At 39.9% G+C, this 23,661-nt stretch overlaps 1 protein-coding gene across 21 annotated transcripts; it reads right to left on the minus strand.

Moving 5' to 3' along the window:
- Positions 1 to 2,339: 2,339 nt before the first annotated feature.
- On the minus strand, positions 2,340 to 21,846 carry LOC127530296 (NACHT, LRR and PYD domains-containing protein 12-like). Of its 21 annotated transcripts, none has more exons than XM_051936676.1 (14): positions 21,371 to 21,845; positions 20,684 to 20,821; positions 20,134 to 20,253; positions 19,838 to 19,942; positions 18,889 to 19,097; positions 16,903 to 18,769; positions 15,199 to 15,372; positions 14,124 to 14,306; positions 11,949 to 12,122; positions 8,312 to 8,485; positions 6,137 to 6,310; positions 4,886 to 5,059; positions 4,102 to 4,275; positions 2,340 to 2,712 (listed from the first exon to the last, which is right to left on the minus strand). In XM_051936676.1, exons 1-14 carry the CDS (start codon positions 21,415 to 21,417, stop codon positions 2,703 to 2,705), a joined length of 3,723 nt encoding a protein of 1,240 aa, XP_051792636.1. In that variant the 5' UTR covers positions 21,418 to 21,845; the 3' UTR covers positions 2,340 to 2,702. The 21 variants fall into 21 exon arrangements, with proteins under 21 accessions (XP_051792636.1, XP_051792635.1, XP_051792639.1 ...); XM_051936675.1 differs by having other exon boundaries at positions 19,838 to 19,945; XM_051936679.1 differs by lacking the exon at positions 20,134 to 20,253.
- Between the last annotated feature and the right edge of the window lie 1,815 nt (positions 21,847 to 23,661).

Raw genomic sequence — 23,661 nt, forward strand, 5'->3', positions numbered from 1 at the left:
ACGGAAGTTATTTAATGAGACACCGACTAGAATTACTGGTGGAAAGCTGAAATATTATTAGAATTATTAATAATCTGACTGTCAGTTTATTCTGTTATTTATAATTTAATTTAACATTTAGGCGCTGATTTTAGAAAGGTCACATTCAGGACCTGAAAGACAAAAATGTTTGTGTAAAAAACTTTCACCGAATTACTTAAGTTTCGATTATAACGACCAAATATTCATTATTTCCATGATTTTTAAGCCATTAAAAATGTTTTACATTTTACATTTAAAGTAAAACTAATACAAAAAAACTAATTTTCATTATTTTATTCTGGAATATGTCCGGAATTAGCATCAGTATTGATTCTGGTGTTTTAATTTTTTATGTTGTCAGATTTTTAGTAAATTTCTCAGGATCTTAAGGACAAAATACCCATGTCAAAGAAACTGAATGAAAGAGGAAAGTGCAAGAAAAATCTTATATATTAATATTATTTGCCACTTTCAGCACATTGGTCTTTTTCAGCCCCAATAATAACTGCTAAATATTAATTATTTTTCAGGATTTTAACCTTTAATCCACCCTCTACCTGTGTTTCCACGTCAGGTTTGTGGTCCCAGCTGGATCCTGGAGGTCACCTGAAGATGATCCTCCACAGCTGTCCTCTGTCCCAGTGAAAGAGAAGCCATACTGATGGACGTCTGAAGCTAACCCTAACCCTGGACTGCTTTCCTGCCAACAGACACTTTTTCCTGTTTTGGAGTTTCTCAGTTTGTCATCTTTGTTTCTGCCACAATAAATGGATTTAGTTTTCCATGTTTTAAAGCTGCTGTTGTTCTCCACTGATGTGTCGGGAAAACTCTCTAACACATTTAAAGCAGCAATTATTTTCATTGTTGGTTCATTTTCTGGATGAATTAATCAGATATCTGGTCTCTAAAATGTCAGAAAACATTCAAAATGTGGCTCAGAGTTTCCTCAAATGTCTGGTTTAGTCCAAAGATCTTCAGTTTACCGTCACAGAGGAAAGAAACCAGAAAATATTCACATTTACATCACAGAATTTAGACTGATTTGAATCCAAAAATGACTCAAACTGATGAATTAATCATCAAAATATTTGGTGATTTATTATGTCGACAACAAACTGATAAATGTTGCAGCTCCAGGTGAAAGTAACTAAGTACTGTAGTTAAAAGGACTGGACCCGAATATCCCCCCCCCACACACACACACACAAGTTCTGTTTTTATTAGAAAATAAGATGGTCATAATGTTCAGAAAAAGCTGCTGATTGATTAGTTGAACTAATCGATTGATTGTTGCCACTCTGGTGGAAAATAACTAAGTACTTTTACTTAAGTACTACTTTGAGTTTGGTTAGAAAGTTCGATTTATTTCATAACTATAGTTATAGAATATAGAATTTATTAAAATAAAAATATCCAAAAATATATATTTTTGTATGACACACACAAACACACAAATGTTTGATATTAATAAATATCCCACGAATGTAATAAAATTAATAAAATGCCTTCAAAAACTTATCATGAATTTTAAAAAGTAAAATGTCCCCAAAATAAAAAGTGAAAGAAATTTCTAGAATATTTAGAACAGGTCCAATGAATTTCTGAAAACGTATAAAAAGTCTTTTAAAAATTAAAGATTATATAAATTAGAAAGTAAATATCACACAAGTATTAAAAGTAAAAGTTTAAATAAAATGTTTAAGATGTTCATAATATATCCAATTAATGTAAGAAAATTAAGAAAATGTCTTATGAAACAAAAATATAACCAAATTCAAAATCCCAGAAATGTTAATAAAATTCATAATATAAACTAAATGTTAAACATAATAATATGCCCCTTAAATGTAAGAAAATGTATAAAATTTATTTAAAAAAAAGATTACTATGACATTTAAAAAGTAAAATATCAACAATAAAAATTCATGAAAATATAAATTAAATGTTAAACACATTAATCACATCCCATAAATGTACAATAATAATAAAAATTGTTTCAAAAATGTCTAAAAAAGTTTGAGAAAGCTTTGAAAAAAGAATATTACAGAAATGTTAAAGTAAAAAAAACTACTTTGTTTTTTGGAAACCACTACTTTAATTAAAAATGTTAATATATCTCAGAAATACAAGAAACCTAATAAAATGTCTTAAAAAAAATGAAAACTATGGTAATTTTGAAAACGTAAAATATCCCTAAAATATCAGTGAAAATCATAAAATGTAAATAACATGATAAAGATATTAAATATATCAATTATTTTAAATGTCTCAAAATGTCAAAATGTTTTATTAAAAAGAAATAAAACGATTCAATAATATTAAAATGTTGAAAATCTGCTTTATTTTTATGGAAGCCACAGATATCAACATGAAAAAAAGACAAAAAAATAAAACTTTGTCATAAAAAAAGAAATTAACCATTTACTGAGCTTTAACATGCACAAAACCAAATGAATGAAAATGGATGGATTCACATGTAAAGTTTGCTCTCTCTGACTCCAAAATGAACAAAAATGTGAACAAAATGACCTTTTATGGAAAAAAATACACACACACTGGTTCCCAGTCCACCTCCCAGTAACATGGTCCAGTCAGAGTCTCTACACACCAGCTGCTGCTTCAACCTCTGGATCATCAGGACACACTTCATCCTCTCACCACAAACACCGTCCTGATCAGCATCACTTCCATCTGCAGAGAGAAGAATAAAGATGAGAGGAGATGAATGAGTTTGATGAGCAGCTCATCAGGACTTCAGACGTGTTCAGAGCAGCAGCTTCATGTTAACGTGTTGGAGTGAACACACTGAGCTCCAAGCTCACACACCTGCACACACTGTCAGCATCAGGTGTGTTTCTCTGCACATTTCACTGCAGTCCACAGTGGAAACAAACTGCTGACAGTCATCAAGCTTCATTACTGCACAAACTCTTCACTCATGATTTACTGCTGCTCCATTTAAACCAACAGTCTCTGAGTGTCCATCAACATCTCATCTGCTCTACAAAAACTCAGTCTGGCAGCAAAGGGACACGAAATATGTTCAAATGCTTCTGGAAGCTTCAAAACCTGCAAAAATACTGAGAGTCAAACAGGAAAGATGTAAAATAAAGATGTTTTTAGCAGATTGAAGTCCAGATAAACACTCATTTATGGTCAAACACTGGAAAAGAACAAATGAATATTTGGAGAAATGCAGATTTTTCATCTTGATGTTATTTACAGTTTTGGTCTGTTTCATTTTACATTCACATGGAAGTTCATTATTTTCTGTCATTTTACTGCTAATTATCTGGAATTTAACAAAATGATCAAATATCAGTGAAATAACAGATCAATGATTTATTATTTTATAATCCTTCATATTCATCATTTCCCCTCAAATAGCAGCACATATCTGTAAAATATTGATATTTTTACTGATTTAAACAGTAAAATGAGTCATTTTAGAGGAAAACATTGTAAAAGAACACATTGATGTTTGTAAAAGTACATTATTGTAGAAGTGAAAGGATTTACAGTTTGATCCTCTTTTTATGGTTTGTGCTAAATTTAGACTTTTTTCTCCTGATTTGACTCCAGATTGTGTGTAATTGAACAAAATGATGGAACATGTTGAGAGAATGACTGAATGTAAAGATGCTGCTGTGAAATAAGAGGCGCTGGTTTGCAGGCTTCAGTCTCACTGATCTCAGAGCTGTGACAAACATCACACTGATCAGCTGATCACTGTTGGAATGAGACAACAAACAGTGAGATCAGATCTGATGGACACTTTGATGAAGGAGGACCACTGTCTCTGCACATCTGGAAGGCTGTCAGCTGGAATCAGCTTTATTTCCTCAACACATCAACACAACAACAACAGTCGGCTTCACATCCATCAAACACACCATGACAACAAGCTTGTGGCTCCTCTGATTGGCTGACTGCTGTCTCTGTGTTTGTCTCCATTCTGCTCTCACAGCTTCACTGAGAAGCTGCAGGTTTACAGGAGACACTGGACCTTTGCTTTGATACTGACTGTGTTTAGTAGAAAACTGCTGGAAGCAGCAGAGACTGATGGAACCTTCTACTGACCTCAGAGTCTTCAGGCTGCAGTCTGGACTCTCCACAAGATCTAACAGATGTTTCACTGATGATTCCTCCAGGAAGTTGTAGCTCAGGTCCAGATGTTCCAGATGGGAGGGGTTGGACTTCAGAGCTGAGACCAGGTAATCACAGCTGATCTCTGACAACCAGCATTCCCTCAATCTGAATAAAGAATCAAAGATGTGCATAAAATCATTGATGATCCATCAGATGTGTTCAGGTTCTGAATGTGCAGATCAACATTACTTTGTCCTCATCAATCAGCTTTTCTCTAAAAGCAGCACAGTGACTTTGTCCTTCTCTTATTGTGGATCATCATCATGTCAGCCTTCTACACACATCATCCACATGTCAGCACAACATTCATCCACCTATTCATGTCCACACATCAGTAACATGCTGCATCATCAACAGGATCAGGATCAGTCAAATAAAACTCAACACAAACCAAACAAATATTTAGACTTCATTCACTAAACTTTGTCTCTTCAAACTGATCTGAGTTCAGAGGATCTTCTGGATCCAGATGTGACTCTTCAGCTCAAATTACAAACATTTATTTACTTTAACAACTAACACTCAACATTTTACACACTTTCTGCTACAAAACTCCACTTTGGTCACAACAACCTGAATTTAAGACAAAAACAGAAAATGTGTATCAGAGCAGATTTACAGCTTCATGGATGGAAGTTCTGTTGAACAGAAATGAGCTTCAGTTGTCATTAAACACATCAGATCTACAACAGTAACAGACAGTCAGTGAACTGACTTCAGAGTCTTCAGGATGCAGTCTGGACTCTCCACAAAACCACTCAGATGTTTCACTGATGAATCCTTCAGGTCGTTGAGGCTCAGGTCCAGATGTTCCAGATGTGAGGGGTTGGACTTCAGAGCTGAGACCAGAGAATCACAGCTGATCTCTGACAACATGCAGCGCTCCAATCTGAATAAAGAATCAAAGATGTGAGTTGAGGAGACAAAGTTTCTGCTTGAAATCATTCAGAGTTTCATCATGAGTTCAGAGCTGCAGAAATCTGGATTTCTATGCATCAAATCAACCTTAAATCTCCTTCAAATCTTCTTTTCATACGTGCAGCTTCATCAATGAGATCTGTTCATTTATTCTACCAGAGGAGAAGCTGCTGGACCACAGAGGACAAATACATTTGCTTCCAGGACAGAAAGGTGAAAAGCACTTGAACTGGAGAAATGTATCAAACGCTGGGAAAGACGGATTGTGTATGCATCTTGAATGATGTGACATTATATTGTGATGTATGTGTAAAAGAATCTTTGATGTAATTGTGACGCCCAAGATGATCTCATGTTCTATTTGTATATGTAAATGAATTAAAAAAAAGTATTAAAAAAAAGAACAGAAAACAATCCGCTAAGTTTAAAAAAAATAGATACAATCGAAAAACAAAAGTTCTTTGAATTGTAATTACAGTCAGAAAAAGATCAAGTGAACTTGTGATAAATGTTTCTGCATCCAAATTATTGTTCATTTATTTTATTTTGAGAATTTCAGGACTCAAATAGATTCTGAAACAGATATCTTTATTTTTTTCGGGTGTCGAAGCTGTTTTTATTCAATTAAATTGTTTATATTTACAAAAAAAAAAAAAAAGAAAGGTGAAAAGCATCTAAAGGTTGAGCAGCAGATAAAGCCACTGTCTTTACTTCAGTCATCTCACAGCTCCAAATGCTGGAAAGGATGAAGGAGAGAGTTTGTGCCACTGGTGAGCTTCCAGTTAAAGTGTTGCAGTGATGTGACACACAACAGGTGCTGACAGGTGAGGAGAGTTCTTCTACTCACTGACTTCTATCAGCTCAGCACAGAGAACTTTAAGGACACTTTAGCTTTGACTCTGGACTGAGTCTAGACTTTATGACTCCCTGCTACATTTAAAAAGAAAAACTCTGTGGATGATTCACAGCAGTCATTAAAACTGATGAGAAAAAAGAAACATTCACCCAAAGATGAGAACTTTGAATCACTGAAAACATGAAGTCTGACCTCAGAGTCTTCAGGATGCAGTCTGGACTCTCCACAAAACCACTCAGATGTTTCACTGATGAATCCTTCAGGTCGTTCCTGCTCAGGTCCAGATGTTCCAGATGTGAGGGGTTGGACTTCAGAGCTGAGACCAGAGAATCACAGCTGATCTCTGACAAACTGCAGTTCTCCAATCTGAATAAAGAATAAAAGATGTGAGTTGAGGAGACAAAGTTCCTGCTTGAAATCATTCAGAGTTTCATCATGAGTTCAGAGCTGCAGAAATCTGGATTTCTTTTTTGATAATTAGATTTATTAGTATTTTTTCGGACAAGAAACAACAGACAACAAACCATAAACAAACAAAACAAACATACAGTACAAAGTTGCCAAGCACTATGCTGTGCACAAATTTCAGTCCCAGTTTAACTTGGAAAATGTGTACAGGAGCATATTTATAAAATCACTTCAGAATATATGTCTAGTTCTGGATGGCTGATAAAATATGCAGAATGTGGAAGGTGAAAGACTTTTGAAACATCCAGAGAAGTTTTAAACCATAAAGAGGGGGCCATCAGCCACACTCCCTATCCTGACAAGTGTTTGATCCATTTTGTCCATCTTGCAGAGTGGACATCTTTTCTCAGTCTCAGAAGGAAGGTCAGTCTTTCCATCTCATCAATCTCCTTAATCATCTACTGTAGGCGGGATGGGTTGGAACCATTTACCAGTGATGGCTTATTTTGCTGCTACAGATCAGATTTTTAGGAGGTATTTATGGTTTAATGATATTCCTTCTGGTAGATCACCCAGATAAAGTGACATGCATGTCATTGGGATCCGTTGACCAAAGATCTGCTGCAGAATTCTCCAGATGTGTTCCCAAAATATTTGGATTTTAGGGCAGCTCCAGAAAATGTGCTGATGACCCACCCCTTCCTCCCCACAATCTCTCCAACATGTACGTCTGGTTGATATTAAGCGTGTTTTCATTTTAGGAGTGACAAAGAAACAAACAAGATTCTTCCAACCAAACTGGCACCAATACAAAGAACAGGATGTAAAAATAATAGTTTCTCACATATTCTCCCATTGCTGACTGGATATTTGATCGTTTAACTCTTTCTTCCATCTCTGCTTGATGCATGTTGTGGCAGTTCCTCTGCATTTTCTGATGTTCTCATACAGTTTTGATGCTACAGATTTAGGCCCAGTGTATGTCTGTACCACCAACTGTATCGTTCCACTCAGTTCTGTAGCTGCTTCATTTTTCCTAATTTCTTTTAAATAGTACTGGTGTAGCTGTAAGTATCTATAAAAGTCATGATTTTGAAAATTGTATTTTCCCTTCAGTAAGTTATGTAAAATGTTTTTCTCCATCATAGTACAAGAAGCAGTAATGCCCTGATTTGTCCAGGATCGAAGTCAAGAATCTGTACTGTTTGGTTTAAATAGAATAGAATAGAATAGAATAGAATAGCCTCTTTATTGTCAACCAGATCAGACACTAGTTGGTGCACATCATTCACATCAAATTCTGTATCATATCCAATCCATCTGAGTGTTTTTAACTGGATCCACAAATTTAATTGCTTTATTACCTCGAACCGCGTATGTAAGGTAAATAAGGTTATGGAGTTCAGATGGTTTTGGTAGAAATCTGGATTTCTATGCATCAAGTCAACCTTAAATCTCCTTCAAATCTTCTTTTCATACGTGCAGCTTCATCAATGAGATCTGTTCATTTATTCTACCAGAGGAGAAGCTGCTGGACCACAGAGGACAAATACATTTGCTTCCAGGACAGAAAGGTGAAAAGCATCTAAAGGTTGAGCAGCAGATAAAGCCACCGTCTTTACTTCAGTCATCTCACAGCTCCAAATGCTGGAAAGGATGAAGGAGAGAGTTTGTGCCACTGGTGAGCTTCCAGTTAAAGTGTTGCAGTGATGTGACACACAACAGGTGCTGACAGGTGAGGAGAGTTCTTCTACTCACTGACTTCTATCAGCTCAGCACAGAGAACTTTAAGGACACTTTAGCTTTGACTCTGGACTGAGTCTAGACTTTATGACTCCCTGCTACATTTAAAAAGAAAAACTCTGTGGATGATTCACAGCAGTCATTAAAACTGATGAGAAAAAAGAAACATTCACCCAAAGATGAGAACTTTGAATCACTGAAAACATGAAGTCTGACCTCAGAGTCTTCAGGATGCAGTCTGGACTCTCCACAAAACCACTCAGATGTTTCATTCCTGAATCCTTCAGGTTGTTCCTGCTCAGGTCCAGATGTTCCAGATGTGAGGGGTTGGACTTCAGAGCTGAGACCAGAGAATCACAGCTGATCTCTGACACACTGCATTCCTCCAATCTGAATAAAGAATCAAAGATGTGAGTTGAGGAGACAAAGTTCCTGCTTGAAATCATTCAGAGTTTCATCATGAGTTCAGAGCTGCAGAAATCTGGATTTCTTTTTTGATAATTAGATTTATTAGTATTTTTTTGGACATGAAACAACAGACAACAAACCATAAACAAACAAAACAAACATACAGTACAAAGTTGCCAAGCACTATGCTGTGCACAAATTTCAGTCCCAGTTTAACTTGGAAAATGTGTACAGGAGCATATTTATAAAATCACTTCAGAATATATGTCTAGTTCTGGATGGCTGATAAAATATGCAGAATGTGGAAGGTGAAAGACTTTTGAAACATCCAGAGAAGTTTTAAACCATAAAGAGGGGGCCATCAGCCACACTCCCTATCCTGACAAGTGTTTGATCCATTTTGTCCATCTTGCAGTGTGGACATCTTTTCTCAGTCTCAGAAGGAAGGTCAGTCTTTCCATCTCATCAATCTCCTTAATCATCTACTGTAGGTGGGATGGGTTGGAACCATTTACCAGTGATGGCTTATTTTGCTGCTACAGATCAGATTTTTAGGAGGTATTTATGGTTTCCTGATATTCCTTCTGGTAGATCACCCAGATAAAGTGACATGCATGTCATTGGGATCCGTTGACCAAAGATCTGCTGCAGAATTCTCCAGATGTGTTCCCAAAATATTTGGATTTTAGGGCAGCTCCAGAAAATGTGCTGATGACCCACCCCTTCCTCCCCACAATCTCTCCAACATGTACGTCTGGTTGATATTAAGCGTGATTTCATTTTAGGAGTGACAAAGAAACAAACAAGATTCTTCCAACCAAACTGGCACCAATACAAAGAACAGGATGTAGAAATAATAGTTTCTCACATATTCTCCCATTGCTGACTGGATATTTGATCATTTAACTCTTTCTTCCATCTCTGCTTGATGCATGTTGTGGCAGTTCCTCTGCATTTTCTGATGTTCTCATACAGTTTTGATGCTACAGATTTAGGCCCAGTGTATGTCTGTACCACCAACTGTATCGTTCCACTCAGTTCTGTAGCTGCTTCATTTTTCCTAATTTCTTTTAAATAGTACTGGTGTAGCTGTAAGTATCTATAAAAGTCATGATTTTGAAAATTGTATTTTCCCTTCAGTAAGTTATGTAAAATGTTTTTCTCCATCATAGTACAAGAAGCAGTAATGCCCTGATTTGTCCAGGATCTAAGTCAAGAATCTGTACTGTTTGGTTTAAATAGAATAGAATAGAATAGAATAGAACAGCCTCTTTATTGTCAACCAGAACAGACACTAGTTGGTGCACATCATTCACATCAAATTCTGTATCATATCCAATCCATCTGAGTGTTTTTAACTGGATCCACAAATTTAATTGCTTTATTACCTCGAACCGCGTATGTAAGGTAAATAAGGTTATGGAGTTCAGATGGTTTTGGTAGAAATCTGGATTTCTGTGCATCAAGTCAACCTTAAATCTCCTTCAGTGTTTCCCCTAGGATTGGTGCCTGGGGGGGGGGGGGGGGGGGGGGGGGGGGGGGTGTCGGTCGTTGTCGCCGTCGTACAAAAAGTCGAAATAAGGAATTTGAGTCATAATATGTTTTATCAAGTATAGCCACGCCCCCTGGCTCCGCCAACTTTAACGATTTATTTAAAATTCAGGATTGATTTATTTTAAGATCGGCCACCTGATCTCTCATTTTGATCATGAAAACCAACAGGAAAAAAATCCTGAGCTGTAGAACATCAGTCTATCAAATTTTATTTTTTCCAAAAATGAATTGGGGTCTATGGAGAAAAAGCTTTTTGGAGCAAACCCTAGCAGACGGCGTGATATTGCAAGTTTTTGACACTTCCGGGTGGGCTTCACTTCTGGAGCCAGATGCCACGTCCATCTTTATATACAGTCTATGGTCAAAGCCCGACATGCGGTGGTGAGATGATGACTTTTGCTGCGGGGCAGGTAGGGGGGGCTTGCCGTGCAGAACTTTGGCTGCTGTCACTTGGCCCGGGAGAGGCAGAGCTGCTCTGGGTGCTACTGCTTGAAGAGCCAGAGGGGCGGCTGGTGTTGCCATTATCACCCTGTGACTGTGAGCGTTTAAAAAACGCTGAGATTTTGCTTTGTTTTTCATGTGCCATTTTCCGACAGTCGCTGGCGGGAGTCTGCTCACATGTGCGCTCACGCTTGTGTGTGTGTACACGTGTGCGCGCACGCCGATATTAAAATATATAATTTTCACCATTTTGTACCACTTATTGAGCGTATGAATCATTTTTAGCCCATTTTTACGTTACGGTGTTGAAAGGCTTCATCTAATTATTTCATAATAATAATAATACTTTATTTATTTTAGGCCCAATATTACGACAGACGTCGTCTCAAAGGACCAATTTTGCATCATAAGAAGTCATGCTGTTAAAAAGAGCGTCTTCATTTTTTTTTTTTATCTCTATGAAGTTTCATCGCGGGTCCCACTTCCCTTCGTTCTCTTTTCATTTTTAACACTCCTACACGATTGAGAACAACACATGGCCCCGCTATACGGTCATAATTACCTCATGGCGCGCGTCACTGTCATCAGAGGTGGTTTTTCTTCTGCTTCTTTATTTTATGGCTGAAATAACTCTATATTTTGGCCGTAGTTTGTTGTAGAAAGTAAAACACGAGACGCGCCACTGCAAACTAGTGTTTGTGTGTGTGGTGACTGTGGGGTGGGGGGCAGTGTGACTGTTTACAAGACGGAGGGAGGGGGGGAGTAGACACAGTGGAGTGCTGCAGCGAGTGCTGTAAGGACAGCATGTGGAGCGGCCTTTATGCAGGAAAACTAAAGTTTGCGTGTAAAAAAGTAATTATTTTAATTTAACTTGACCTTCTGGGGGGGCGGGGGGGGCCGTTGGGGGGGTGGGGCGCCCCCCTAATATAATGGTAGGGGAAACACTGTCCTTCAAATCTTCTTTTCATACGTGCAGCTTCATCAATGAGATCTGTTCATTTATTCTACCAGAGGAGAAGCTGCTGGACCACAGAGGACAAATACATTTGCTTCCAGGACAGAAAGGTGAAAAGCATCTAAAGGTTGAGCAGCAGATAAAGCCACCGTCTTTACTTCAGTCATCTCACAGCTCCAAATGCTGGAAAGGATGAAGGAGAGAGTTTGTGCCACTGGTGAGCTTCCAGTTAAAGTGTTGCAGTGATGTGACACACAACAGGTGCTGACAGGTGAGGAGAGTTCTTCTACTCACTGACTTCTATCAGCTCAGCACAGAGAACTTTAAGGACACTTTAGCTTTGACTCTGGACTGAGTCTAGACTTTATGACTCCCTACAACATTTAAAAAGAAAAACTCTGTGGATGATTCACAGCAGTCATTAAAAGTGATGAGAAAAAAGAAACATTCACCCAAAGATGAGAACTTGGAATCACTGAAAACATGAAGTCTGACCTCAGAGTCTTCAGGATGCAGTCTGGACTCTCCACAAAACCACTCAGATGTTTCACTCCTGAATCCTTCAGGTCGTTGAGGCTCAGGTCCAGATGTTCCAGATGTGAGGGGTTGGACTTCAGAGCTGAGACCAGAGAATCACAGCTGATCTCTGACAAACTGCACCACTCCAATCTGAATATAAAATCAAAGATGTGAGTTGAGGAGACAAAGTTCCTGCTTGAAATCATTCAGAGTTTCATCATGAGTTCAGAGCTGCAGAAATCTAAATTTCTTTTTTGATAATTAGATTTATTAGTATTTTTTTGGACAAGAAACAACAGACAACAAACCATAAACAAACAAAACAAACATACAGTACAAAGTTGCCAAGCACTATGCTGTGCACAAATTTCAGTCCCAGTTTAACTTGGAAAATGTGTACAGGAGCATATTTATAAAATCACTTCAGAATATATGTCTAGTTCTGGATGGCTGATAAAATATGCAGAATGTGGAAGGTGAAAGACTTTTGAAACATCCAGAGAAGTTTTAAACCATAAAGAGGGGGCCATCAGCCACACTCCCTATCCTGACAAGTATTTGATCCATTTTGTCCATCTTGCAGTGTGGACATCTTTTCTCAGTCTCAGAAGGAAGGTCAGTCTTTCCATCTCATCAATCTCCTTAATCATCTACTGTAGGCGGGATGGGTTGGAACCATTTACCAGTGATGGCATATTTTGCTGCTACAGATCAGATTTTTAGGAGGTATTTATGGTTTCCTGATATTCCTTCTGGTAGATCACCCAGATAAAGTGACATGCATGTCATTGGGATCCGTTGACCAAAGATCTGCTGCAGAATTCTCCAGATGTGTTCCCAAAATATTTGGATTTTAGGGCAGCTCCAGAAAATGTGCTGATGACCCACCCCTTCCTCCCCACAATCTCTCCAACATGTACGTCTGGTTGATATTAAGCGTGATTTCATTTTAGGAGTGACAAAGAAACAAACAAGATTCTTCCAACCAAACTGGCACCAATACAAAGAACAGGATGTAAAAATAATAGTTTCTCACATATTCTCCCATTGCTGACTGGATATTTGATCGTTTAACTCTTTCTTCCATCTCTGCTTGATGCATGTTGTGGTAGTTCCTCTGCATTTTCTGATGTTCTCATACAGTTTTGATGCTACAGATTTAGGCCCAGTGTATGTCTGTACCACCAACTGTATCGTTCCACTCAGTTCTGTAGCTGCTTCATTTTTCCTAATTTCTTTTAAATAGTACTGGTGTAGCTGTAAGTATCTATAAAAGTCATGATTTTGAAAATTGTATTTTCCCTTCAGTAAGTTATGTAAAATGTTTTTCTCCATCATAGTACAAGAAGCAGTAATGCCCTGATTTGTCCAGGATCGAAGTCAAGAATCTGTACTGTTTGGTTTAAATAGAATAGAATAGAATAGAATAGAATAGCCTCTTTATTGTCAACCAGAACAGACACTAGTTGGTGCACATCATTCACATCAAATTCTGTATCATATCCAATCCATCTGAGTGTTTTTAACTGGATCCACAAATTGAATTGCTTTATAACCTCGAACCACGTATGTAAGGTAAATAAGGTTATGGAGTTCAGATGGTTTTGGTAGAAATCTGGATTTCTATGCATCAAGTCAACCTTAAATCTCCTTCAAATCTTCTTTTCATACGTGCAGCTTCATCAATGAGATCTGTTCATTTATTCTACCAGAGGAGAAGCTGCTGGACCACAGAGGACAAATACATTTGCTTCCAGGACAGAAAGGTGAAAAGCATCTAAAGGTTGAGCAGCAGATAAAGCCACCGTCTTTACTTCAGTCATCTCACAGCTCCAAATGCTGGAAAGGATGAAGGAGAGAGTTTGTGCCACTGGTGAGCTTCCAGTTAAAGTGTTGCAGTGATGTGACACACAACAGGTGCTGACAGGTGAGGAGAGTTCTTCTACTCACTGACTTCTATCAGCTCAGCACAGAGAACTTTAAGGACACTTTAGCTTTGACTCTGGACTGAGTCTAGACTTTATGACTCCCTGCTACATTTAAAAAGAAAAACTCTGTGGATGATCCACAGCAGTCATTAAAACTGATGAGAAAAAAGAAACATTCACCCAAAGATGAGAACTTTGAATCACTGAAAACATGAAGTCTGACCTCAGAGTCTTCAGGATGCAGTCTGGACTCTCCACAAAACCACTCAGATGTTTCACTCCTGAATCCTTCAGGTAGTTTCCACTCAGGTCCAGATGTTCCAGATGTTCCAGATGTGAGGGGTTGGACTTCAGAGCTGAGACCAGAGAATCACAGCTGATCTCTGACAAACTGCAGCCCACCAATCTGAATAAAGAATCAAAGATGTGTATAAAATCATTGATGATCCATCAGATGTGTTCAGGTTCTGAATGTGCAGATCAACATTACTTTGTCCTCATCAATCAGCTTTTCTCTAAAAGCAGCACAGTGACTTTGTCCTTCTCTTATTGTGGATCATCATCATGTCAGCCTTCTACACACATCATCCACATGTCAGCACAACATTCATCCACCTATTCATGTCCACACATCAGTAACATCTGCTGACCTCAGTCCACTCTCTCATCAAAGGATCAACATCAAATCTCTTCATTCTTTCATTTATTCCATCACCTTCTTCTTCTTCTGTGGAAATCAGCTTGCTAGCTTTGTCTCCTTCACATCTTCCAGTGTGTCTTCAACAACAGTCACATGTCATCTGTACATTACAGAGGGATTCTGATTCCTGCTGTCCACACTGACTGTCCACTGCTCTCTTCCTAACACAACTCCACTGGAAGGAATCACTTCATCAGCTCAGCTCACACTAACATCAAGCTTCAGCTTCTGACTCACACTAATCAACTTCCACACTGTTGACAACTAAACTCCTCTTTGACTTCCTGAGGCTCCACTGCAGCTCAGCACAAACACTGTGGAAACACAAACATACTGACTGGATGTGTGGAAGTCACACTGCTGAAGCCTCACATCACTTTCACATCAGCTTTACATTCAGACACACAGCAGGACTGTGGATTCTGTCCTTCATCTGGAACTCTGCAGTCAGCTGATCAGGGCATTTATTCACACTTCAACAATCTCAAACATCTTCACACTGTTTTCAGGAAAATACTCGAAATTTACCAACAAAACTTCAAACTTCAGTCAAAGATTTAAACTGAATATATTGATAAACCATCAACAGTGAACTGACCTGAGAGTCTCCAGTTTACAGTTTGGACTCTGCAGTCCATCACAAAGATGCTTCACTGATGAATCCTGCAGGTTGTTCCAGCTCAGGTCCAGTTCTATCAGATGGGAGGGGTTGGACTTCAGAGCTGAGGCCACGACTTCACAGTGACTCTCTGAGAGATAGCAGTCAGTAAGTCTGTAATGAGACATAAATGATAAACATGTTGTGAAAGAGGACACTTTAGTGAACAGTTCCAGTAGAAAGATGATGATGTCTCTGCTGTGGACCTGCTGCTGTCAGCTTCACCTCCATCACTCAACATTTACAGTCTGCTGTCAAACGCTACACAAACCAAACTGATCACTGGACAACATCACACCTGAACACCATGAATATGAACATCAGGAAATGTTCTCCTGTGATGACAGACCACTGAGTCAACTTTAGTCCTCAACGTTCTTCAGAGAGATTCTGGAAAACTTGTTGAGCACAAACACAAAGAACAAACCAGTAAAGTGGAATTATTTCCACCACAACGTCTCACAAACATGTTATCAGGGTTTGTAGCGTTAAAACCACAACTCTGAGCTTTGTGTTCATCACATCTCTGGAAACAGTCTGACTTGTAGCATTCTGCTCCGATATATTCACACCTCTGAGCATTTCCTGATTCCACTCTTCTCTGCAGCAACAACACACAAAACAACAGAGTTTCTCTGTGAGGAACTGAACATCAGGAAAGACGTCACATCTGGACTCTGGAACCACTTCCCTCTTTAGAAGCAACAGCTGAGTTCACATCAATAAAAAGCTCCATGACTCAGTCTTTGTCTGATCAGTGGTTTACGGAGCCTCATGTCCAAGTTAACCAGCTTTAGATACAAACTGTTGGACAAGAGACTCAATCACTGCACTCATCTCAGGATTATTCTCTACCTGAGAAACCAAATCACTGCTACAGCATCAAGATCATCTCATCACTGTCACACAAAGTTAGCTTTAAAGATTTACAATCATTATTTATCAATACACAACATTTCAAAAACTACTTCTGAGTCTTTTAAAGGCAAAAAACTGAATATTACATGTAACACTGAGAACAAAGAACAACAGGGTTTAATCAGATAAAACCAGAAATAATGTGAAATAAAAACTAAAGTCAAACGAATTCACATTCAGTTCACATCAGTGACAGCAAGAATTCCTTCAATCATTTCTGTCAGACTTCAGAAATGTTTGTTAATGACACAGATCTGCTGTTAAACTCTGAAGAGGAGAGAAATAATCTGATCAAATCTGTTTGATCAGAAAAGATTTCACAAGCTCCTCATGTGATCAGAACTTTACTGCTTCACTGAAAACTGGAAAATGCTTCCACATAAAGAACCTCTACAGTTCTTCATGAGTTTCAGCAGATCTGCATGTTTCCTCCATCAGCCAAAGGAAGAACCTCAGAAGAACAAACTGTCTGATGGAACAATTATTAGAATGAAATAGAAAAACTGTCTTCATTCATTTATCAGCTTCAAACACAAGAACATGAAAAATCCACATTTTCACAGAGTTTGAAGCAGCTGAAGAACATCTGAGACTAAACACAGCTGACATGATGTTTGAAATAAACAAGTGGAACATGAAGAAGAATGAGATGTTCTAGTGAGAACATGTGAAGAACTGAACTACTGATCTACTCTGACTGATCATGTTCATCACATCTGGACTCACCGAGCCTTTCTGCAGTTCCTCACAGCTGGAATCAGTCTCCATCTTCCCTCATATGATGTTCTGTACTTGTCCAGGTCCAACTCATCCAGAACCTCCTCTGACATCTGCAGCATGTAGGCCAGAGCTGAGCACTGGATCTCAGAGAGTTCCTTCTCTGATCTGTTCTCTGACTGCAGGAACTCTTGGATCTCCTGATGAACTGAAAGATCCTTCATCTCCATCAGACAGTGAAAGATGTTGATGCTTCTGTCTGGAGACATTCCATCACTGTTCATCTCCTTCAGGTTGTTGATGATTCTCTGGATCATTTCTGGACGGTTCTCTGTCCGACCCAGCAGACCTCCTAAGAGTCTCTGGTTGGACTCCAGACAGAGGCCATGAAGGAAGCGAACAAACAGGTCCAGGTGACCATTTCTACTTCTGAGGGATTTCTGCATGACTCTGTTCAGGAAATCATCCAGGGATGAGATGTCTGTGTTATCCTCCTCTTTCACCTTATCATCATCATCGTCATCATCGTCGTCATCATCTTCATCTTCAACATAAAGATCTTTCCGTTCTTCTCCCAGGAACTTCTCCAGAACCTCAGTCTTCTTGTTGGTGTGACAGTGGAACACGTAGACTGCAGCCAGAAACTCCTGAATGCTCAGATGAACAAAGCAGTAGACTGGTTTCTGGAACATCTCACACTCTCTCCTGAAGATCTGGGTACAAACTCCTGACAACACCGAGGCCTCTGTCACATCCAGACCACACTGCTCCAGGTCTTCTTGGTAGAACATGATGTTTCCTTTCTGCAGATGTTCAAAGGCCAGCCTCCCCAGCTTCAGAAGAACTTCCCTGTCAGCCTCCGTCTGCTCTTGTGGACTCGTCTCAGGTCCCTCATGGTACTTCTTCTTCTTCCTCTGTGTCTGAACCAGCAGGAAGTGTGAGAACATGTCAGTCATGCTCTGGGGCAGCTCTCCTCTCTGCTCTGTGGTCAACATGTGCTCCAGAACTGCAGCAGTGATCCAGCAGAACACTGGGAGTCGACACATGATGTGGAGGTTCCTGGATGTCTTCATGTGGGAGATGATTGTGCTGGAGCGCTCTTCATCACTGATCCTCCTCCTGAAGTACTCCTCCTTCTGGACGTCGGTGAAGCCTCGTACTTCTGTAAACCTGTCCACATATTTAGGAGGGATCTGATTGGCTGCTGCAGGGCGGGAAGTGATCCAGACAAGAGCCGAGGGAAGCAGATTCCCCTCCATGAGGTTGACCAGCAGAACGTCCAGCGATGACTTCTGGCTGACGTCAGACACAACCTTCCTGTTGTTGAAATCCAGTGAAAGTCTGCTTTCATCCAGACCGTCAAAGATGAACAAAAGTTTACAGACAGCCAGCTGCTCTGCCGTCACCTTCTGTAATGTTGGATGGAAAACATGGAGCAGCGTGAGAAGACTGTGCTGCTCATCTCTGATCAAGTTCAGCTCCCTGAACGGAAGCACCACCACCACACTGACGTCTTGGTTTTCTCCGCCCTCTGCCCAGTCCAGAGTGAACTTCAGCACTGAGAAGGTTTTTCCCACGCCGGCCACGCCGTTGGTCAGGACCACTCTGATGGCTCTCTGCTGCTCAGGTAAGGCTTTAAAGATGTCCTGGCACCTGATGGGAGTGTCATGGAGGCTCTTCTTGGAAGCTGTCTCCAGCTGCCCCACCTCATGTTGGACATCAGCCTCTCCACTGTGTCCCTCTGTGATGTAGAGCTCAGTGTAGATCCTGTTGAGGAGGGTTCCACCTCCTGCTTCATCACTTCCTTCAGTCACATGTTCAAATCTCCTCCTCAGACTCATCTTATGTTCCTGCAGAACCTCCTGCAGACCAACACCTGCTCACAGACCAGACAAACAATCAGACTCAACAAACACAAACATCTTTCATGTCTGGACAACACAACAACAAGCTCAGTTTCCACACATCAGTCCACCAGCAGATGTTCAGTCTTACTTTGTCCACAGCTGCTGCTTCTGGATCTTTCTCCACACTGGGGACAGGAGGAGTGTCCTGATGGAGCAGACTGGTCCCAGTCTGAGCTGATGCACTGTCTGCAGAACCAGTGTCCACAGCTGCTAGAGACTGGATCCTTCAGGACGTCCTGACACCGAGCACAGCAGGACGGCTGCTCCTCCACACAAACTCTCCTCCTCTTCATCACTCTGTCAACACATTTATTCATCACATCATCTGGAGAAAAACATCCACATCTGACTCCACAGAGCAGAAGAGAACAGTAAAAGTGAGGCTACTGTTCTGTCTGAGTTCAGCCTCTAATAAAAAGCTGCTTCCTTTTATTATTAACTCCACTCACTTCTTTTCCCATCAGCTGTCTGATTAAACTCTCACTCATCTGCTGCAGTTTGCTGTTCATACAAACTCAACACTTTGTGCAGCAGCTTCACAGTAACAGCCTTCCATCACAGACAGCTGCTTCTGTTCTTCACTGCTTTACTCACTTTGGCAGCTCAGCTCGGCTCACTTCACTTTAACTCAGAGAACAAATCATGGAGAAACTGTGACAGAGCAGCAGCCTCAGACACACAGCGTTCAGCTTTCATTTAAACATCTGGATCATCTGGAGAAGGAACCAATCAAGACCAACCACAACATCAGCTACACATCTGGAGAACGTTCTTTCACTCTCACAGTCTTTACAGTGGCTTCAACATTGGCCTGGAGATGTTTGAATGTTGGCTGGAAATGGTCCAATCCAGGTTTTCAGCTGTTTTACCACAGAAACACCATCAGAAGTTCTGCTTCTAAAACCCAGACCAGGATCCATCTCAGTCTGAAAGAGTTCTGCATTCTGACCACTGTGACTGTTTCAGCAGAGCATCTTCCTTCATCCTAAAACCTTCATCTTCCATCAGCTCACTTTACAGCAGGAACACTTTCTTACTTTGTGTCTGAGGGTTCAGGTTCTTTACTGAAGTCTGGATTAAAACCTTTGGACCAGTCACTCTTCATGGACAGACGGCTGGAGGATAGAAACTCTGATCTCTGTCTGCTGAAACACATGTTTGTTCTCTCATCAATCACTGATCAATTCTGAGAGGAAAACAGAACAAAGGATTTCTATTTGTGTCACAAAAACCTTTTCAACCTTCAGTTTAATCTACCCACTAAAATCAACATTTAACTGACAGATGGAATTATAAAGGAGACACATGAATAAGTTAGAGGCAGTTTTCTTACTTTGTGTCTGAGGGTTCAGGTTCTTTCCTGAAGTCTGGAGGACGTCCTTTGGACCAGTCCCTCTTCATGGACAGACGGCTGGAGGCTGGAAACTCTGATCTCTGTCTGTGGATCTGAACTCTGCAAACACAAACATGTTTCTGATCACATTAATCACTGATAGATTCTCTGATATCAGTCATTCTGAGAACCTCAACTGAAAGAGAAATGAAAGAAATTCAGTAAAAACCTCCATAAATCTGGACTGAACCAAACGCTGCTGATGTGTCTGCTCTTCTTGTCCAAACTGAGAGTTTCCTTCAGTTCAGGTGGATTAGAACAAGGAGAACTGTCTGTTCCTTCATTATTGTGACCACAGCAAACATCACATCTCACTGCAGGATCCATCTGACCCCCACATGAAGCCTTCACTCATTCTCTTTACTGCTTTTACAAACTTCACTACTGAATATTCTGTTTCCTGACTCCTTGTATTCCACCTCTGAGAACAAATCCAAACATCTGCAGTTGATCTCTGACACAGTTTAAAGGTTTCTACATGTTTTCTTACTTTGTGTCTGAGGGTTCAGGTTCTTTACTGAAGTCTGGAGGTTTTCCTTTGGACCGGTCACTCTTCATGGACAGACGGCTGGAGGATGGAAACTCCTCCTCCTCCTCAGAATCACTCATCTTGTGGACTTCAGTCGGTCTGAGAGGAAAACCAGCAACACTGACTGAGAGCTCAGGAAAGAAGAAAAGTCAAAGGAACACAAGTTCACATTGGTCTTCATTCAGGTTCTTTGTCCACAGAAGTGAACTCTGAAAAAGTCCTCAGAGAGAAAACTGAAAAGTTGTGTTTCCTCTTTCCTTCTTTCCTCGTTCTATTTCTCCTCTGATCATAAATCCAGATGCTGTTGCTCTAACCACGTCTACAGCTGATCTCTGACATGTCAAACTCTTCATTTATGTTGGAAAACTGTCATACAAAGTGTTGGAAATACTTTCAGATCCCAGTTTATCAAGGAGAACCCCAGCAGAGTTTCCTTCTTCTGGACCTGGTTCTCTGCTGCACCGACACACCTTTAGTTACTGACATCGTTAAATATCTGTCAAGTTTTAACACGGAGAACAGGAAGTGAAGCAGTTTCCAGTAAAGATCATTCAGCAGATAAAAAGCTTCCTCAGCAGTCAGTATTAAAACACTCCTGTGACAGCAAAACACAGAGAACACAAATAAATAATAACGTTAAACTCTCACCCTGTAGTCCTCCTCTGTCGGCTGTAAAATGGATCTGAACTGTTCATTTCCTCATTCTTCTGCTCTAAAGTCACTCAGAGCTGCTCCTCTGTTTCCTGGAGATCACATGACTACATGTAACTCCACCTGGCTGTGGGGTTTCCTTCTTTCAACTCATGTTCTGATGCTGCTCAGCTGAAGACACATTTACTAACAGAGCTGTGGACAGACTGATCAGAGACACGTTGCTGCTGCAGTTGTTGTTCCAGCACTGAAAGAAGAACGCTGTCAGCTGATCAACATGTTTTCTCCACTAATTAGGATCAAACTCTCTCAGGTGTGATCAGTGAGCTGGAGCTCTGCAGAGTGAACCAAAGCTGTGATGCAGAGAGACATCCTGAGCTGTTCACGTCTTTATGGGCCTGAAGTTCAGCGTCTCCACCTGCAGGTTGCACTGGGAGTTGGACTTTTTCTCTCACTGGTGGCTTTGTATTTTTATGGGATATTTACTTTAATTGCTGATCAAAAAGAGACAGCAGCCCCATCACTAATCACTTCAAATCTGTTTGTTAACATGCAGTTTTACTGCACACATTTGGGACTGAAACAACGATGTTTTGTGCTGTTGCTTCTGTCAAATTATATCACTTTCTGAAAAGTTTTAGTGGATCCACTGATAGAACTGAGAATGAGGCGGTTCAGTTCATCACAAACTACAGCTGTCAATAAATCAGCGGCTCTAAAATATTTTTAAAAAAGTTTATTAACGATGTTACAAACCTGAATATATCTCCACAATAACTGTTTTCATATTAAAACGTGAACACGCAAGGCTGTGTTATTATATCTGATTCTATTTGGTTGTTTTTCACGGTAAAAATAACCGGAGCAGAAGAACCGAGGCGGTGACGTCATCAATTAGGCTGGTGTTCCAACTGAACATGAACCGGGATGCGTCCTCTGGAGTCCAGAGTCCGGACTTCAGAGTCGTACTTAAATATTGATCCTAATGTACATGTTATATATATACAAATATGCCATTTTGGGGGGGCTTTTATTCTGAAATTCCACATCAGATTGACCTGATTTTCACTCGGTGTCTTCTTGAGGTCGCGTACTATCAGTCTGAAGTGGAACAGTTGAATAATAACGGGCAGTTTGAGAGAAATATGAATGCTAATGTACATGATATATCTAAATAAATATGGCTGTTCAGGGGGCTTTTATTCTGAAATTCCACATGAGATTGACCTGATTTTGAGATGGTGTCTTCCTGAAGTGGACTACTATCAATCTGAAGTGTAAAAGTGGAATAATAACAGGCAGTTTGGAAGAAATATGAATGCTACTGTACATGATATATACATAAATATGCCATTTCAGGGGGCTTTTATTCTGAAATTCCACATCAGATTGACCTGATTTTGACATGGTGTCTTCTTGAGGTGGAGTACTATCAATCTGAAGTGGAACAGTTGAATAATAACGGGCAGTTTGGGAGAAATATGAATGCTAATGAACATGATATATATATACAAATATGGCTTTTCAGGGGGCTTTTATTCCGGAAATCCACATCAGATTGACCTGATTTTGACTCTGTGTCTTCCTGAGGTGGAGTACTATCAATCTGAAGTGGAACAGTCGAATAATAACAGGCAGTTTGGGAGAAATATGAATGCTAATGAACATGATATATCTAAATAAATATGGCTGTTCAGGGGGCTTTTATTCTGAAATTCCACATCCGACCAACGTGACTCTTAGCGGATGTCACACCCTTGAATAATAACGGCAATTTAAAAAAGATCGCTCTTGACGTACTGTTTAGTATATGCGCGCACCGCTTTTCCAAGTGAGGGCTAGTTTGACCGCGGTAAATAACCGGAGCAGAAGAACCGAGGCGGTGTCGTCATCAATTACGCTGGTGTTCCAACTGAACGTGAACGTGAAGAGCATCCCTGAACGGCTTGGAGCAGCTCCTCCATAGATATATACAAACACTAGATGGCTCATGAGCGCTGTCAGCCTATGGGGAGCAACGTCGCCACATGGCGGCCATCTTGGGACAGGGCTGCTCGATCACTCATAACATTAAAGTCAATGGAGCATGGATTTTAAAATCACTGTAGATTGCTCAATTTTCAACCGATTTTACAACAGCTTGGTTTGTTATAAACGTCAGAGATGTACTTGTTTTACTGCTTACATAAGAATAATTAAAACCATTGAATTCATATAATAATGAACACAGATATCATCTTTTTTCAGCATAAATGGATGTAAATGTAATTTTATTATTTAGCATTGCA

Source organism: Acanthochromis polyacanthus, chromosome 16, assembly GCF_021347895.1.
Source record: "Acanthochromis polyacanthus isolate Apoly-LR-REF ecotype Palm Island chromosome 16, KAUST_Apoly_ChrSc, whole genome shotgun sequence".
NCBI lineage: Eukaryota > Metazoa > Chordata > Actinopteri > Pomacentridae > Acanthochromis > Acanthochromis polyacanthus.

Bases quoted from the DNA above. Each gene is read 5' to 3' on its own strand.
- LOC127530296 (XM_051936675.1), bottom strand. From the start codon at position 21,417: ATGAACAGTTCAGATCCATTTTACAGCCGACAGAGGAGGACTACAGG. The intron at 20,254-20,683 runs GTAAGAAAACAT...TTGTGTTTGCAG, and splicing joins CCTGAACCCTCAGACACAAA to AGTTCAGATCCACAGACAGA. The intron at 19,098-19,837 runs GTAAGAAAGTGT...ATGTGTTGACAG, and splicing joins CCTGAACCCTCAGACACAAA to AGTGATGAAGAGGAGGAGAG.